General features: G+C 41.1%; 1 protein-coding gene across 2 annotated transcripts in view; it reads left to right on the top strand.

The window, feature by feature from the left end:
• Nucleotides 1–18,799, top strand: part of PLPP3 (phospholipid phosphatase 3) — an 80,955-nt gene that overhangs the window by 7,450 nt on the left and 54,706 nt on the right. For both annotated transcript variants that reach the window (XM_015427432.1, XM_015427433.1), the window contains exon 2: nt 12,960–13,117. In XM_015427432.1, the coding sequence (XP_015282918.1) occupies nt 12,960–13,117 (158 nt within the window). The remainder of the gene's footprint in view (nt 1–12,959; nt 13,118–18,799) is intronic.

The raw sequence follows: 18,799 nt of genomic DNA, 5'->3' as shown, positions 1-18,799 counted from the left end.
GTGCTGGGTGGGGCAACAGTGGGAGGGCTTCTAGTGTCCTGGCCCCACTGCTGGACCTCCTGATGGCACCTGGTATCTTTGGCCACTGTGTGACGGAGTGTTGGACTAGATGGGCCATTGGCCTGATCCAACATTGGCTTCTCTTATGTTCTTATGTAAATAAGGGTCAGTTATTTCCATGGCCTCTAGCCATGTACAAATTACACATCACTCAAATATTTGCAATGTATACCTGGAATGAAAAATGCCAGTATGTTGCTTAATCCTACCAAAATGATTATATATATATATATATTTAAAACTGTTGGTTCAGAGTTCTACTGGATACCTTCCAATAAGAGCTGGAACAGTACTTGAAATTATTTCGAACCAGCATCACAGTTTTAGTATTTCACACAGTAAACATTTCAAAACTGTGGGATACCAGCAACAAGCCTTGTTTTTGCCCGGGGGGTGGGGGGACTGGACAGCCAGCCATAATTTTGCAGTTACCAGTTTTAATCAGTTTGGAAGCTACTATCTTAGTGCTGGTACATTATGAATTTGTATCTCCTGGGCTGCAGTCACACTACAGGCTTGGTGCGATCTGGCCACACCTCTAATTACACTGTTTTATTTTGCAAAGGGAAGTTTTGATCCCATCCTGAACTGACTACACTGTGCACTGGCCCCATGGTCGATGGTTCAGATTGCTGCGGCACCCTTTTTTTGGTCTTTCACCCATGCACATAAGTGTGTATGTGAAGCTCCAGCTCCTTTTTGACAGCTTCACAATCCCTCTGCCAAGTACTCTGGCCCATCTCAGCCTCCTTTCCTTTGCCTCTCTTCCTTGGAATATGTGGTGGTGGGGGGTTAAAGTGCAGCTTTAAATGAGGGTAGTCCCATTGACATCATTACATTTACTCTTGTGTCAATCATAGGATGCTCTCAAACAGCAACTCTGATGCAGAAACAGGAGAGGGGGGGATTAGAGCCCTAGGGGCTCTAATCCAGAATGATTACATGGCCACTTGGACATAGGAGTGGTGATTGACAACGCCAGGGGCTATTATGCACACATCGCTACTTGGTTAAAAAAAAAAAAAAGGAGGCGGAAATGGAAGGGAAGGTTCAGACTTCCCAAACGGCTTGACTTCGCAACACGGGAGTTCAGACAGCCAGAAATGGTGGGTGTGAAAGTGCTGGCATCTGTAAAGACTGGACTTTCCCTGGTGTCCATTAACTCCGCTTCAAAGATAGGGCAGAATGGGGTGGCAACAACTGAAAAATGGGAGGCAAATGTTGCTGTCTGATTGTGCTCTTTAAATCCAGAACAGAACAGCAACTATATCGGATCAAACAGCTCATGTGACTGCAGCCGTGCTGGAGCAATGCGACATTAGTATTTCTCTGGCTGGAAGAATTGTCATTTTATTTCTACTACTTGGTTGGATATTACTATATCTACACAAAGAACCCTGTCAGGGATACACCAGGTATAAATATTTTAAAATAAACAATACCTAGGGGTGGCTAGAGTTGCCAGCCTCCATGTGGTTGAAGCAACCCGAGCTGCAGTGTTAGGAAAGTCTAGTAACAAATAAATATACACTGCAAAAACCTTTTAACAAACGAATGTGTTCTATTTATGGTCACCACTGAGTCAAGTGCATGGTGTGTCCCCCTTTCAGGCTTCCCTCTGCTCCTCTGGGATGGAGATGGCAGAAGAAGTCCTGGGGATTTTGCAGGAGGCTGCAGTGCCCACCCTGTCCAGATCGTGCTGCTGGGGCTGGGCTCCCCCCCCCCCAGGAAGCAGGAGTGCACTATGTCATTCCTCTTGGGAAAAAAATTGAGCATTTCCATTGTGTTGCACTTACTCCTTGCTTGGGTGTTTTGTTTTAATAAATGGCTGAAGTGCTTCACTGTGCAATCGCTCAGCGATCCTTGCAACAGCCCTGTAGCATGCTCCCAACTGCGGTTGCTGTTGAAGGGCTGCTGTGGTCAGCCTCCTCTGTTATCACAGAGCTTGCTTCCATGCAGACAGTACTCCTCCCCCTTCCGGACTTCCCTCAGCTCCTCCAGGCTGCTTGACAGGGGATGGAGATGGCAGAAGAGGTCCCAGGGATTTTGTGGGAGGAGGCTGCAGTGCCCGCCCTCTCCAGATTGTGTTGCTGGGGCCAGGCTCCCCCTACCCACAGGAAGTAGTAGTGTGGTATGTCATTTCCCTTGCAAAACAAACAAACAAACAAAAACCCTCAAGAGCATTGCCTTGCATTGTGCTCACTCTTTAGGGTGGTTTTTGTTGTTGTTGTTAGTACTCCAACCCCCAGGGCTCTTCTGCATCTGCCTAGTAAGGAAGTGCTTCACTTGGTATTCTCTCAGCAATCCTTGCAACAGCCCTGTAGCATGCCTTCCTACTGTGATTGCTGTTGAAGCGCTGCTGTGGTCAGGTTCCTCTGTTATGGCTGAGCTAGAGAAAGAGTTATTGCAGACCTAGAGACAGAATCTGGGCATGGTGGTCTCCATCCCAGTAACATGAAACCCAAGTACCTAGCCTTTGCTGAAGTTATACGAATAATGTTAGATCGCCGCTAACAAAGATCCTGAGAGTGATTTCAGCAAAAGTGAACAGCTTTATTGAAGGTTCGAACAAGCGCTTGAATAAGTCATAACCAGAACAGTTTAACATTGGGAGCCAGGCTCCTTTTAAACATTCCCGGGCTAACGTAGCCACGCCTCTGTACAATAAACAACCAATGAGGTTGTGCGGATAACGTCCAATTAGAGTCTTTCCCTCGCATGGAACTGGTGCAGTCCTGATTGGTTGCTGTTGTGAAGCAACCAATAGCATGTCGGTTCGGAGGAGCCTTACTCAGGCTCAAGCTTAACATGGGGAGTCAATACGGCGATTCATGTAAGCCTTTTCAATATACTACAAATAATTTGCAAGTAACTACTTGCAAATAATTAATTTGTTATTTTGGTGTCAGGGCATGAACTTTCATGAGTCACTGTTCACTTCTTTAGATACAGCTAGAATGTAAGTCCATCTGTCCTTGTATCTTGGAGACTGAAGAGATTTCAGATGCCAAATGACAATAGCAGACAGTGGTAATGAGAGAAGAAACCTAGGTCTCAATTCAATCCAGAAAGATGCATTGTCTTGAGCTTTATTATCAGTTGCAATTCAGCAGCCTCTCTTTCTAATCTCCCTTTGAAATTCCTTTGTATGAGAACTGCTATTGTTAGGTCAGCAACTGAATGTCCTGGAAGGTTAAAATGTTCTCCCATTGGTTTTTGAATGTCATGGTTTCTAATAACAGTAGAAAGACCAAGAGTCCAGTAGCACCTTAAAGACTAACAAAAGTTGTGCTAGGATATGTGCTCTCATGAGTCACTGCTTACTTCATCAGACTTTTTTCCATTTATTCTTTGCATGTTCCTGGACTGAATTGTCCTGTACCAAATTGAGACCTAGGTTTCCTGTCTCATTACCAATGCTGATATCGCCATGCCTGCTACCCCTCTGCATATCACACCTAATCCAATCATGCCTGCTATCAGTGTTCCCTCTAAACTGAGTTAGTGTGAGCTCGCTCACAGTTTTTTAGTCTCCGGCTCATACATTTTTGTCTTAGCTCAGGAAGGATGGCTCCAGAGCAAACTAATTGATGCAGCAGCCAAATCGCTTGCTCACAACTTTAATGCCAGTAGCTCGCAAAGTAGAATTTCTGCTCACAAGACTCCACAGCTTAGAGGGATCATTGCCTGCTATTGCCATTCAGCATCTGAAGCCGTCTTTATAAGGTTTGTATCTCCAGTACCTCATGTTACATTTTATGGCACACATGGCCTGACCCAACAAAGCAACATTTATATCAGATCTGGCCATAAAAACAAATGAGTTCAACACCTCTGTAATAGATGGTCACGTCAGGTAATTAAACAAAAAGATGGTGGGGAACTAAGATAAACACCACATGTGTTAAATATGCAACTCAACAACGAAGTAAGTAACAAAGTGAATCAGCTTTATTGAGAACGAGAACTTCCAAGACCACACAGCAGCAGACGACACACGACAAAGATAGTGGAGCACAGCTCCTTTTTAAACTCTCCCAGGCTGGCGTAGCCCACGCCCTCACATAGTTAACAGCCAATCATATTACATAGATTACAACCAATCATTTGTCTTCCCTCCTGCACAGACCTCTTACATTTCATTGGTTACAAAACATGCTTCAGCCAATGGTGTTATTCCAGATTAGAATCCGGCTGAGGTCTCAAATTTAACATTGAGTTTCAATGGTTAAGACACAACAACATGTAAGACACACCCTCACATAGTTAACAGCCAGTCATATTACATAGATTACAACCAATCATTTGTCTTCCCTCCTGCACAGACCTCTTACATTTCATTGGTTACAAAACATGCTTCAGCCAATGGTGTTATTCCAGATTAGAATCCGGCTGAGGTCTCAAACTTAACATTGAGTTTCAATGGTTAAGACACAACAACATGTAAGACTTTTTAAAGTTTACAACCACTGGCTGTTTTGCTCTTTATTTAAATGATTGGCTGCCTAGTGGCATGCAATGACAACAAGTCTGTGAGGGAGGAGTAAAGTAGGACTCCCACTGGGCTGAGTGGGAAGACACATGAATGAAATGCTCCTGATCTCACTGGGCTGAACCACTGTTTACATTGGCAAGATGTTCTGTGGCAAGTTAGCCACCTACACTTCATAATGGGTTTAATTGTTCCGTGCTTGCTTTAAATAGTGATCTTCACTTAGATTGTTTATTTAACAATCAGTTACCACAAGGTGAAACAAAAGACTATACTGAGCAATTATCCAGGGGAATGTTGTTTCTCTCATTTGACTCATAGGTGCCCCTTGAAAAAGCAATCCATATCTAAAGCAACATAAGAGATTATTATTTAATCTTATTTAAGATTTAATGTTTGGGTAAGCAGTCCCTTACAATAAATGTAATATACCACAGAGCAAGTCTATGCAGTAATCACTAAAAGTCTGAAATATTTTTGCTGGAATATAATTCTTCTGTCCTGGACTGGTAGTGTCTACAGACAGCTGAAGAGGATATTTCTTCCATGGCTTGAATTGATGGTGGGAGAAGCAACTGTGTTTAATTAAGTGTAAAGGTGAAACTTTTAGCTGAGAAGATCAGAGCTCCCAGATTAGATCACCACGGTAACACATCCCTCATGACTTTATTAATGGGTGGCCAATGAAAGCTTATCCTGTCCTGTGCTTCCCCCATCTGCCTAAGTGATAGGTTTTCAAATGTCCACTGTTTCAAAGGATTAAATCCAACCTTTTCCTACCCATTGCAAGCTGCTCAATAAGTGCACACTTTTAAAACCACCTCTTGTGTCTCTGGGATTGTTAGCATTCCCAGGAGGTACAGAAAAATCTATTATTAAGGAAGATGTAGTACACCAATTTTACTTGGCAGATTCTGCTTATATTCAGCTGTAGTACCCCTTATTAAAATGTAAAAGCACTGCCAGCTCTTAAAGGCAGCTTTGCTCAGGGGCCTAGCAGTGTGAAGACAGAAAGTCACTGTGACTTTCCACCCAATAAAAGGATCATAACCCGCTCCCATACATGGCAGCATAGGCTCCTAGAGAGCTGAGATGAATTCATTAACATCTACAATGGTTTCATCTGAAATCCTTAGCAAAACAATCCTTGGCTACAAGAAAAAACAAACAAATAGTTTACAATTCAGAGGCATTTTAGAACTTCAGTGATATAGCCTGTTTTCCTGTGTGAAGAATTAATTTTATTCATAACTTCTCTTCATCAATCAAGCAGCTGAAAAGTAATCTTCCTAAAACTGTAGTGAGAAAAGATAATAAGGCCCTTGATATCTTCCTCTCACCGGACAGCACTGCCCACACAACTGGCCTCCTCCCCACATCTGAAGAAATCCATGCAATCAAGATCTCATTAAAGCCAATCACAACCAGAGAACAGACACTCAACCAGAACATATGTAGTACTAGATTTGTAGAACACAAGATGAAAATTTGGAAGTACAGGATCACTGCAAGACATAGACCTCATCCCTTTAATTGCTGTGTCACACAAAGGTGTATGGAAAATACCACTTTGTTTACTGCTGCTTTGCTATAGCAGAAACATTTCAGTTCACTACCATTAATTATTAGGTCGACTGCAAGATGGAGCACTTCTACCAGGCCTTCAGTCAAGGAGCCACATCTAACATCTAACAACTGAACTGTGATAAAGCCCTGTTCCCTGGACTACCATCAGCAGCTTGTGCTTGCTGCATAAATAGATTGAGATGAGTTGCTCATCAACACAGACTGGATCCCACTTGAATATCCCAACATGATTGTTTCCGCCATCTCTATGCAATGCTATTAGTTTTGCAGCTTGTTGTTACAAGCACTTTATGATTACTTGGATTTTTATTACTGTTTTAGAATTGTTATTTTAAGTATTTGACTTTTATGTAAGCCGCCCTGAGCCTGCTCCGGCAGAGAGGGCAGGGTATAAATTGAATGAATGAATGAATGAATGAATGAATGAATGAATAAGGTAGGCTTCGGTGGCCACTCCTGGGAGCATTGTGGGGTAAGTACTGTGTAGAATTGGTGTCATGTAATGTATTAGTGACTTTGCTTACAGGTTTGTACTCAGAAGTGACATCATGGCATTATGTGATACCAGTTCCCTTCCTGGAGACTGGGAAATTCAGCTTTAACTAATACTATTAAACAATCAAGGACTATGACTTCCGGTCTATGGCTTCAGCGATGGCGGAGGCTCTCTCCTGAACGGGTCGGACAGAAAGAGGAAGAGCAGCAAGACGGAGGAGGCCAGGCAGCTGACCTGGAAGAGACGGACAGAGACCTACTTGGAGCAGAAGGAGGCACGGCCAGAGAAGCATATGACTTGCGGCTAAGAGTTGCCAAATAGCACTTATGAACTAAAAAGACTTATGGATGAGCTGGAAGAAGTCTATGTGCACACTGAGAAGAAATTAGATATACAACAAAATGGACTAACTAATCTCCTAAATTCCTTGACTTAATGAAAGCATTAATCTTTATAACTAACTGCATACTAACTGTTAATGACCCTACTTTCTTGGGTTTTTAGTTATAGTGTGGGTTTTCTTTCTTTATACTGTTTGTATCCTGGGGTTTGTTATTTTAGTTTGTTATTTTTTTCCCCCCCTTCCATTTTTTCTCCCTCTCTTTTCTTTCCTTTTTGTAGTCACGTAGGTGTAATAAAAAATCAATAAAGCTACCCTTCGGGGGATTAAAAAAAAAACAATCAAGGACTATTTGAAATCTGCAGGAGATACTCGCAGTTCAAGTTAATAATAGTTGTCTAGATGGATCACTGGCATGGTTTGGAACAAGGCTATGACTTATAACCTTCTAGATAGGGAAGAATAAATTAGAGAACTATCAGCCCTACTGTCACAGCAACATGTATAGTGAAGGGGAAGACTTTAGTGAAATAGGATACTTGGGTGAATATTTTAATATAAATGAAAGTGTGACCTGGACCTTATCTTATAATTGTTATTTATAAGGTTTCTGCTGTGAGTTTTAATAGTTTAATGATTTAAACTTTTCACTATTTACATGTTTATTTATTTAAAAGATTTTAATGCTGTTATTCCACCTGATCACAGTCCACAAGGTGGCACACATAAAACCATTAGGACAATTAAAACAACATTACAATTATAAAATAATACAATACAACACATTAAAAACCCACACTAGAATCATGGAGGAAGGCCAATAATCGTTATTGGGGGTGTGCCAAACAAACAAAGAATCTTCACCCACTGATAGAGGGAGACAGACAAATCTCCCTGGGAGGGGGAGTTCCAAAATCTTGGTGCTATGACCAAAAAAGCCCTTTCTTAAGTTGCCATCCATCTAGGCTTCAGAGGGTGGGGTATAAATTGATTGACTGATTGATTGAATAAATGAATGAATGAATAAATAAATAGCTAGGCCAACTGAAGCATATAAATAGCTAGGCCAACCTCCAAAGATGACCAGAGTGGGTGGGTAGGTTCTATGGGAAAAGTTGGTTCTTATGTTGGTTCCAGGCCATACAGGGCTTTAAAGGTCAATACCAGCACCTTGAATTGTGCCCAGAAGTAAATTGGAAGCCAGTATAGATGGAACAAGACTGGAATAATATGATCCCTACAACCCACTCCAATCAACATTTGGGCTGCAGCATTCTGTACCAGCTGCAGCTTCTGGACAGTTTTAGGCACAGGCCCACATAGAGTACATTGCAGTAGTCAATTCTAGATGTTACCAGGGCATGCACCACCTTATCCACCTTAAGTCCCAGTTGCCTGGAAAAAAGGTGAACTTGTAATGTTATAAATAAATTAAAATAAATAATAATTCATGCAGCAAGTGTTTCTATTTTGGTATTCCTTCCCTTCCCACTTGATCTTTATCTGAGACATTTCTTTCTAGATTTCTAGCCACAGTATCTTTTTGAAATCTGTTTTCAGGGTGGCCATTGGCATCTCTCCATGCTGGAACCTCAGTGCTAACCATTCCCAGAAGACAGAGCTGGAGCCAAAAGCTGTGGGTGGTGACAGAATTCCTCGATCTGTGTGCACTCCAAGAGATACTCTCTTGGAAGCAAGACTGCCTTAGAGAAAGCCCTGGCACCACACTATTACAAGGGCAATGTGTGCCTTGGACCAGATGGTGACTATCTTGAGCATGGCCTCCAGCCCAGGCCTCAGAGTCCAGGGCATGTTGTGGGTTTTTGTGAGCAGTATCTGTTCAGCTCTTGAGTGTATGTTTACATTTCTCATATGAAAACAGGGAATCTGAGGTTACTGTTGTGCTGGAAAAATGTCAAAACTCAATTGGCAATATCCCACTAAACCACAAGTTTGTAGGAGAAAAAAACAAAACCATCAGATTTTCAAAACCATGTCTGTATGCTTTTACAGAAAATATATACAATATAGGTCAAGCCATGCTCATATAGTTGTGGAAGGCCTGAAAGTAATTCAAATGTGGAAATACTACCCCATGCTGCTCAGTGAATCAAGGGAAAACAAATCTTTATTATTTCAGAATTCACATAATGTACAGGAACACTATTCTCTTTCTGCCCCTCCCCTTCCCTTTTTGTTTCTCTTTTTTAAATGGTCTGATTTTGCTCTCAGATATGTTTTATTGTTTGAGGGAACATGTGTTTTACAGACCTGTCATGTGAAAGCTATTAAAAAGAGGAATTGGAACAATAACAATAAGCCACGTAACCATGGTATGGTTACTTTGCAAAGTTTGACTGTTAAACTGCTACTTCTAGTGGATGTGAAACCAGATCGCATTGTGCAGGGCTAGCCTTTTGGCAGCAGTTTTTCATTGAGGTACTAAGGGATCTAAAAAGCAGGCTATTAATATCCTTTATTGTTGGCTCAGGAGAGAGATTTTTGTGTACAAATTGGCACTGTTCCAATATGTTTCAGGTAGTAGAATGAAGATAGTCTGGATCTGCATGATATATTTGATTTGCAAATACAGAGATTGGTTGGAAGAGAAACACTTATTCACTGTTTTACAAGCATGTTGCCAAACAGGCAGTTCTTATACAGTTAGCCTTTTTATATCATTTGCGAAGTTACCACTTATTCCCTCTATAAGAAAGCACTCCACAGTAGAAGATTACTGGCCAAAATTTAATGATAACAATGTGTTCTGTAATTTTTTACAAATTGACATTTATATAATGTCAGATTAAAGTCAGATTAATCTGAAAAACACTTAGAAATGACAGCAAATTTCTAGTAATCTCACAAAAGAACTCATAGCATACATAAAAGGTGCCCTCCTAATTTTTTAAAAAAAATCTAGGTCAACATCTGATCAGTAATTATAGTTCATCCGTAAAAAGTGTCACAAACTAACAGAACAAAATACACATTTATTTCCAAAATCTGTTCATGATTACTTTTATGTATTTTTTTAAAAAAACTACATTAAAAATAGAAATATCCTATAGCATTATTTTGTAAAACTAATGTTTTAATGTTATTGATTAATACAAAAGTCAGTTTTATTACTTACTTCACATACAATCCATCTTCTGCTAACACTCTGTTGGTGTTCTTCTGGTACCCTTTTCTTTCTCCCCCTCCCCCCATAATGCATGTAAATCCCCCCCCATAATGCATTCTACCTGCTCGAATTATCTTTACTTCACTTTTAAGATGATGTTATCATTTTGAAAGTGGTCAGTATTTTATTTATTGATTGATTGATTTGGACCTGTTGACCCCACCTTTCTCATACAAAGAAGAAAAAGTACTACATAGTAAGTCATTAAACAACAATCAATGAACTATCATATACCCAACAATCCAGACACTACTAGCAGACCCTGCTGAGGTTAATGGAGTTGCCACATGGATTTGTATGGGTGGAGGTGGTCCTTCAGGTATGTGGGTTCCAGATCTGACTTGAACTAGTAAATGAATTAGGCAGCCAATATAAAGATTTCAAAACTCGTGTTTAATTAGTAAAATGGTCTGGCTCAGTTAGTAATCAAGCTGCTGATGTTTGGATCAACCACAGTTTCTGAGTTCTTTTCGATTATATCCCCATGTAATTAAAGCATGTTACAATACAAGTCACAACCTTACTATAGTGTGGATCAGCATGGCTAAATTGACTAACATTAAAAGGATATAACTGGAAAAAATGCCTTTTTAGCCACCTTTCAAACATTTTTATCCATGTTAAAGTATAAAGAGAAGGTTTTGTTTTGTTTTAAAATGTGAAGATAAATGTTTTCTTATGACTCTTTAGGACAATATTTCCCATACAGTAAAGTTTATCCCTGCCTTCATTCATATACAAATACAAAAAAATTAATGACGACCAGCAGAAATTTTGGCTGCGTGGATATTTCAAATTTTGAAAACATCTGAGAAACTTTGAATTCGGGGGAAGTCTGAGATTAAATTAATTGAACTTCTCAATCAGAGGTGTCGAACTCATTTGTTACGAGGGCCGGATATGACATAAATGTCACTTTGTTGGGCCGGGCCATGTGTGCCATAAACATAACGCCAGGTACTGGAGATATTAAAATGTGTAAAGAACAGCATCTGGTAAGCTCTCAGTTGGTGTATCCTCACTGCAATGCCCCATGGAGTGGCAGGGGGGTACAAAGGAAAACCCATATGGGCAGACTTGAGAGCCAGTGGTTCAGCACTGGGCAGATGCCCCCACACTGCTTGATTGCTGCAGATGAGGTTGTTCTGCCATGCTGAAGCCACAGAGTGGTTCCCCCACTCCCCCCAAGCAGTCTCCTGTTCCCTCCCTTGCACTAGTTGGTCGCAGATCACATAAGAGCCCTGGATGGGTCTGTTCTGGCCCCTGGTTCTTATATTTGACACCCCTGTTTTAAATCTAGTCAGAGTAAGCATATCAGTGACATAATTAAATATTCACTGTCTTTCCACCTTTCTAGATCTGGGGCCTGTTTGTGGTTTTGTTTTGTTTCTGGGGTTTTTTTTTGGTATTTTTATATGTGCATGTGTGTACGTGTGCATGTGTGTGAGTGTGTGGACCTGGAAGACATGGTGACCTCTGGTGACTGACCCCTACTAGGGGCCTGGAGGATATTCAGAGAGGTGGCTGAGTAAATCCTGCCCCTGCCTCCCACCTCTGGTATTTCAAGGAGGTCTCCCATCCAAGTACTTGCCAGAGTTGACCCTGCTTAGATTCCAAGATCTGACAAGATTGGGCTTGCTGGGCTATCCACCTTTCTAGATCTGGGGACTGTTTGTAGTTTTGTCACTTATCTGTCCTGGTTTATTTTGCCATTCTTCCTTGGGGTAAGGGAAGGGGCTCATCTCTTAATTTATACTGCGCTTCACTGTCCAGAACCACTGAGTGTCTCTGAAGTTCAGTGTGATTTTAGAGACAAGGCCCTGCTTCCTCCACAAGGAAGCATGAAAACAAGAATATCTGAGTTAAATGTATTCTTTATTTAGTTATCACATTAGCAGTGGACAGAATAATAGGAACTATCTGCATGCTGACAAGTCTCTTAGTTCTACTATGGTATCTAGTGATACTATTTTTTAACAATAATAGTAATAATATTGCATACATTTAACAGCTGTCATTTCGATCTGTTGAACGCTATGGAGAGAGCATTTAATGGTCTGTGATCAAGTAGTAAGGCTTGTTTTCAGTTTTGTGTGTGTGTGGAATTTCCACTTATCTACTACCTTGTCACCATTATGCTCTATGATGAAAGAAAATTTGTTAGAGGTGTTGTTTGTTGGATAGACATGTCTATGGATAAGTATATATGGATGTCCTTCAGGGAAAGTTGAGCTGCATATCTTCACTGGGTTCTTCCCAGTGGAGGGGTCATGATTTAGAGGTAGACCATCTGCTTGGCATGCAGATGGTCCCAAGTTCAATCCCTGGCATCTGCAGTTAAAGGATCTGACTAGGTTTGTCAGCCTCCAGGTGAGGCCTGGAGATCTCCTGCCTTTACAACTGATTTCCAGCTGACAGAGATCATCTCCCCTGGAGAAAATGTCTGCTTTGAAGGGTGGACTCTATGGCACTGTACCATGCTGAGGTTCCTCCCCTCCCCAAACCCCACCCTCTCCCAAATCCACCCCCAAAGCCTTCAGGTATTTTCCAACCCATAGCTGGCAACCCTAGATATGACAGTAGGTGATGTGAAAGACTTCAGCCTGAAATCCTTGAGAGCTGCTGCCAGTCTAAGTAGACAATACTGATCCTGATGGGCTGAGTCAGTATAAGGCAGCTTCCATGTGTTCATATGTTTCCACTGGTCAGTGATTTCTGTTGCAGATGCCATAAATTGTTCAGTGCTTGCTTGAGTTTCTGATTACTCTTCTGTTTCTCTTGTTCTTCTCCCTACTAGCTGGACTCCCATTTCTGATCATTGAAACAAGCACAATTGCACCCTATGAACGAGGATTTTACTGTAACGATGAGAGTATCAGCTATCCCTTGAAAAGTGGAGAGACCATCAACGATGCTGTCTTGTGTGCTGCAGGCATTCTCATAGCCATACTTGCTGTAAGTAGGACTGTACTCTGTGGGTATTTCCTAATCAAGTGACAATAGAACAGCTCCTCTATTGAAAGTTATTTCAGAATTTTACATTTAGTATCATGCTGGATATCTGTTTTTCCTGTAGTTCATATTTATTGTAGTTCGGTGGCTTATCAATGTTAGTTTTTTAAAGCTTATTGCCATTAGAAACTGATGATCTTTTTTGTAAAATAAGCCAAAACTGGATAGCACTTCAGCTGGTATGGTTCATTCAAAGGTCAGAGATTCTATCTTATTTATAGCCTGCCTTTCTTGCTGAGACTCAAAGTGGATTACAAATTATAAAAGCAATGCAATCAAACAGCAAAAAGCATCCAGTGAACAATGCAATCTCTCTCTCTCTCTCTCTCTCTCTTTCTCTCTTACACACACACATATATAACAAACTAGCTGTACACAGAGAAGTAATAGAACTAGTTCTGATTAGACCTAAAACTGCCTTGGAGATTATATTGTTACTTTTAAGCACAAATCACTAAACAGATCAGATTAATTTTCACATCAGTTGGTTCAAGAAGCTGGGATCTTATCCAGCTCCGATAATGATATTAGTGAATTAACCAGGGATCTCATAAAAAGAATACTGTTAATTATCTGATACAGGGATATGTAAACATCAGGCAAATAAACTCAGAACTGGGAGCGGTGAAGTCATTTCAAAACCACATAAGCAAACCAAATCCTGTCAACTTCATAGAACAAACAAGGTAGCAACCACTTCATTTTTCAGCAATTGCAAGTTCCCAGGCAAAATAGAATTTAGAGTCATTAAGGATTTAGTGTGCTTTGTCCACATTCAGATAATTTTTGTGGTATTTACTTATTCTGTATTTCATGCTTAGTTATGAAGTATGTTCTCTCTTTCAGCCAACAACTGGCTGAAAATGTTTCAGACATTAAGTTATGACATGTACTAAACCTGGCATGTTTTAAAGAAATATGAGACCTAGATGGAAGAAGGGCGAAGTTTCTATGTTTGCAGCTTTCCTCATATTATAAAATATAATTCTGTTTGCGTATCCTTTTCTTTTGGATTTATGCTAATATTTTCTCATTACTGAATAAAACACTGCTGAGGATCTTATATTTCTTTTAAGCAATAAGAGATTTACTGCAGTGCTGCCATGTGAATGGATTCCACATACATCATTGCATTAGTGAATACTTTCCTAATATTATTAATTATTTTATTGTTTACTTAATAATTACCTACTTTTCCCCCAATGAGGACCAAAAGCAGCTTACATTGCTTTTCTCCACCTAAAATTGCAAGTGAACAGCAAGATTAAACAAAATAATTATTACCACATTGGCTAAAGTTTGAGTCCAGTGGCACCTTTTGGATCAGGGGTGTCAAATGTGCGGCCTGCAGGCCAGATCAGGCCTGCACAGAGCTGCAATCTGGCCCAAAAGCAGCTGACTCTGTGCTGCTTCCTGCTTCCTGTATCTATCATTGCAGCTCCTTCTGGCCATTTTCTCCTAGTTCCTGCTTCATAGGAGAAAAAGAAGCCTTCCCTCAATTGGCTGAGGGCTCTTCCCTTCTCCCCCTCCGGGGAGGGGGGGGGAAGAACCAGAGAGAGATGAGAAAATGGCATCTCATGGGACTTCTAAGAAAACCAGCAATGTTTTATTCCAGGTAGAAGAACACTTTTTTTTTCAGAGGGAGGGAGGGAGCACCCCAGAAAAACAGTCCTTTGTTTACAACCCCAAAATGTTTTTATTCCAGGTATGAGGGGGGAGTCCTTTGTTTAAGAACCAAAAATATTTTATTCAAGGTATATGAGAGAGACAGAGAGAGAGAGATATCATCCCATGGAACTTGTACAGATCCCCCTTTCCATTTCTAACAGATGGGGGGGAGAGAAACTTAGCACCACAGCTTGCATTCCTCATTAGTGAAAGGGAGCAAGAGTACAGCAGCACCTTAATGATTAACATAATTTGTGGCAGGGAATGAGCTTTCATGAGTCACTGCTCACTTCTTCAGATACAGCTGAAATGTGATTCCATCTGTCCTTATATCTTGGAGAGTGAAGTGATTTCAGACGCCAAAAGACAATAGCAGGCATTGGTAATGAGAGAAGAAACCTAGGTCTTAATTCAATCCAGGAGTTTGCGTTGTCTTGAGCCTCATGATCAGTTGCAATTCAGCACTCTCTTTTTCTAATCTCCCTTTGAAATTCCTTTGTAAGAGAACTGCTAATCTTAGGTCAGCAACTGAATGCTCTGGAAGGTTAAAATGTACCCCCACTGATTTTTGAATGCTGTAGTTTCAAATAGTGGTAGAAAGAGTAAGAGTCTAGAAGCACCTTAAAAGATTAACAAAATTGCGGGAGGGTATGTGCTTTTATGAGTCATTGCTCAATTCTTGAGACTTATTTCCATTTATTCTTTGCATCCTGTGGATTGAATCCTCCTGTAACAAACTGAGACCTAGGTTTCCTGTCTCATTACCAATGCTGATATTTCCACGCCTCTGCATATCACACTTAACACAATCATGCCTGCTATTGCCATTCAACATCTGAAATCATCTTTATAAAGTTTATATCTCTGGTGCTTGTGTTACATTTTATGGCACACATGGCCTAACAAAGTGACATTTATGTCAGATCCGGCCCTCATAACAAATGAGTTTGACACTTCTGTTTTGAATGGTTCACTTACAATTGTTGTTCAGTCGCACAGTTGAGTCCGACTCTTCGCGACCCTACTTACAATAGCTCTGCTTAGAAACCATGAGGTAGTATAAGAGTAAGGAACCAAAAGTTCACCTAGTTGAGATCTTTCCCCATAGTCGGTACCAGTTACTTATATCTTCCATGCACACATTCCATCCCACCGTACCTATTTCAATATGTTAAAACCAAAGAGAAGATGTTTTAGTGGAAACAGCTGCAGAAGCAGGGCTGGCCCTAGCCACTTTGGTGGATGAGGAGGAAAATCAATCCCATATGACTCCAGTCCCCTCAACAGAACTTGTACAGGAGAAGTTGGAGGTGGATTGTGCCAGGCACATAAGATTGTGACCCACCTGTGTCCTTTAAGGGCACCTAGAATCTACATCCTGGAAGGGGCTTCTCAGCCCAAAAAATTTAAACCACATACTTTCCTACCTGTAAGCAAAAGGACACCTCTGTTTCACTGACCTTACTGATCTTGGCAGATAGTAGCTGTGAGGTTGGCTGGGCTGGAGTAGGGGTCAACTCTTTTGAGGGCTGAGATGGATGTTGTAGCTGAAGCTGGGGCTGTAGACTGTGTGTGGGTGTCTGGTGAATCTGCCCCAGCATTGTTACATTCACTGGGTCACTGGTCTACATTTCAGTTTCCTAGCCAGGAGGCAAGAAGATATTGAAATCCATGATCAAGTCTGGATGTCCTTTGAACAGCTGAGATACATGGCTGATCACCCCTAGAGTGTCAATGATAACAAAAGATTAAATGCATACTGGACAAGATGGTTTGCATTACTAGTTATAGCATGAGAGAAGGAATGTTTGCGACAATGGCAATTTGCAAAGTAAACAGTCAAATTGTAAACAACCAGAGTTTTGATCCTGAAAAGAAGGGTTTCAGATCTTAGTTGTGTTGCTCTCCACTCTTGTTGTTCCTTCTGACCCTTCAGAACTGGATTCATGTGGGTTGGGTGGCTTCATTGGGGAGGCCAAGGGAGCAAAATTGCCCTATTACCTCTTCCATCACCAGCAGTCTGTTGATGGAACAGCTATTTTGCCCATTTCCACTTCTCACAGCAGCTGCACAGTCTGCAAGGCTATTCATACATTCAGGTCCTGCAGTTCATTGAAATTACTTTCCAGGGTTGGAAGCAACTGTTGAGGGAAGGGAAACACAGCAAAGATCAGCTGTTCCACTGGCTGTTGATAGGATATAATTTTGTAGTGTTTAGCACCAGGGTTTCCACTTTTCAAGGCAACTGAATAAACACAAATAATCATAAAAGGAGTTCTAATTCCATAAAGGACCCATTAGAATTTAGTCAACATAAGAACATAAGATAAGCCAATGTTGGATCAGACCAATGGCCCATCTAGTCCAACACTCTGTCACACAGTGGCCAAAAATACCAGGTGCCATCAGGAGGTCCAGCAGTGGGGCCAGGACACCAGAAGCCCTCCCACTGTTGCCCCCCCCCAAGCACCAAGAATAAAGAGCATCACTTGCACCAGCCTGAGAGTTCCTATCTATCCCTTGTGGCTAATAGCCACTGATGGACTTCTGCTCCATATGCTTATCTAATTCTCTCTCGAAGCTGTTCATGCTTGTAGCCACCACCACCTCCTGTAGCAGTGAATTCCATGGGTTAATCACTCTTTGGGTGAAGAAGTGCTTCCTTTTATCTGTTCTAACCTGACTACTCAGCAATTTCATGGAGTGCCCATGAGTTCTTGTATTGTGAGAAAGGGAGAAAAGTACCTCTTTCTCAACCTGCTCTATCCCATGCATAATCTTATAAACCTCAATCATGTCACCCCTGAGCTGTGGTTTCTCCGAGCTAAACAGCCCCAAGCATTTTAACCATTCTTCATAGGGAAAGTGTTCCAATCCTTTTCTCATTCTTGTTGCCCTTTTTTGTACTTTTCCCAATGTTATAATATCCTTTTTGAGGTGTGGTGACCAGAAATGTACACAGTACTACAAATGAAGTTGCACCATTGATTTATACAGGGGCATGATGATACTGGATGATTTGTTTTCTATTCCCTTCCTAATAATCCCCAGCATAGCATTGATTTTTTTAAATTGCAGTTGCACACTGTCTCAACATTTTTAGTGAGTATCTACTACGACCCAAGATATCTCTCTTGGTCAGTTTCTGCCAGTTCAGACCCCATCAATGTGTATTTATATTTAGGAGTTTTGGCTCCAGTGTGCATCACTTTGCACTTGGGCACATTGAATTCCATTTGCCACATTGACGCCCACTTGCCCATTCTTGACAGATCCGTTTGGAGTGCCTCACAATCCTCCCTGGTTCTCACCACCCTGAACAACTTCATGTCATCTGCAAATTTAGCCACCTCACTGCTTACTCCCAACTCCAAATCATTAATAAACAAGTTAAAGAGCATCGGATTGAATACTGGTTCCTGTGGTACCCCACTGCTTACCACCCTCCACTGAGAAAATAGCCCATTTATACTCACTCTCTGTTTCCTATGAATTAGCCAGTTTTTGATCCACAAGAGGACTTGTCCTTTTATCCCGTGACTATTGAGCTTACTTACGAGCCTTTGATGAGGAACTTTATCAAAAGCTTTCTGGAAGTCAAGGTAAACAATATCTATTGGGTCCCCCTTGTCCACATGTTTGTTTACTCCCTCAAAAAACACTAACAGGTTAGTGAGGCAAGATCTTCCCTTACAGAACCCACGCTGAGTCAGCCTCAATAGTTTTTGTTCATCAATGTGCTTACTAATTCTCCTTAATAACAGTTTCCACCAACTTACCTGGTATCGATGTCAGATTGACTGGCCTGTAATTTCCTGGATCTCCTCTGGAACCCTTTTAAAAGATGGTAGTGACATTAGCTAGTCCTCAGGAATGGAGGCAGATTTTAAGGAGGGCGGGATAGAAATCCAAATAAATAAATTATTATTATTATTATTATTATTATTATTATTATTA

Source organism: Gekko japonicus, unplaced genomic scaffold (assembly GCF_001447785.1).
Source record: "Gekko japonicus isolate JY-2015 unplaced genomic scaffold, Gekko_japonicus_V1.1 scaffold2797, whole genome shotgun sequence".
In the NCBI taxonomy this organism is placed as follows: domain Eukaryota; kingdom Metazoa; phylum Chordata; class Lepidosauria; order Squamata; family Gekkonidae; genus Gekko; species Gekko japonicus.
Note: the sequence above shows the minus strand (reverse complement) of the source record. Positions and strands in the feature narration are given on the sequence as shown.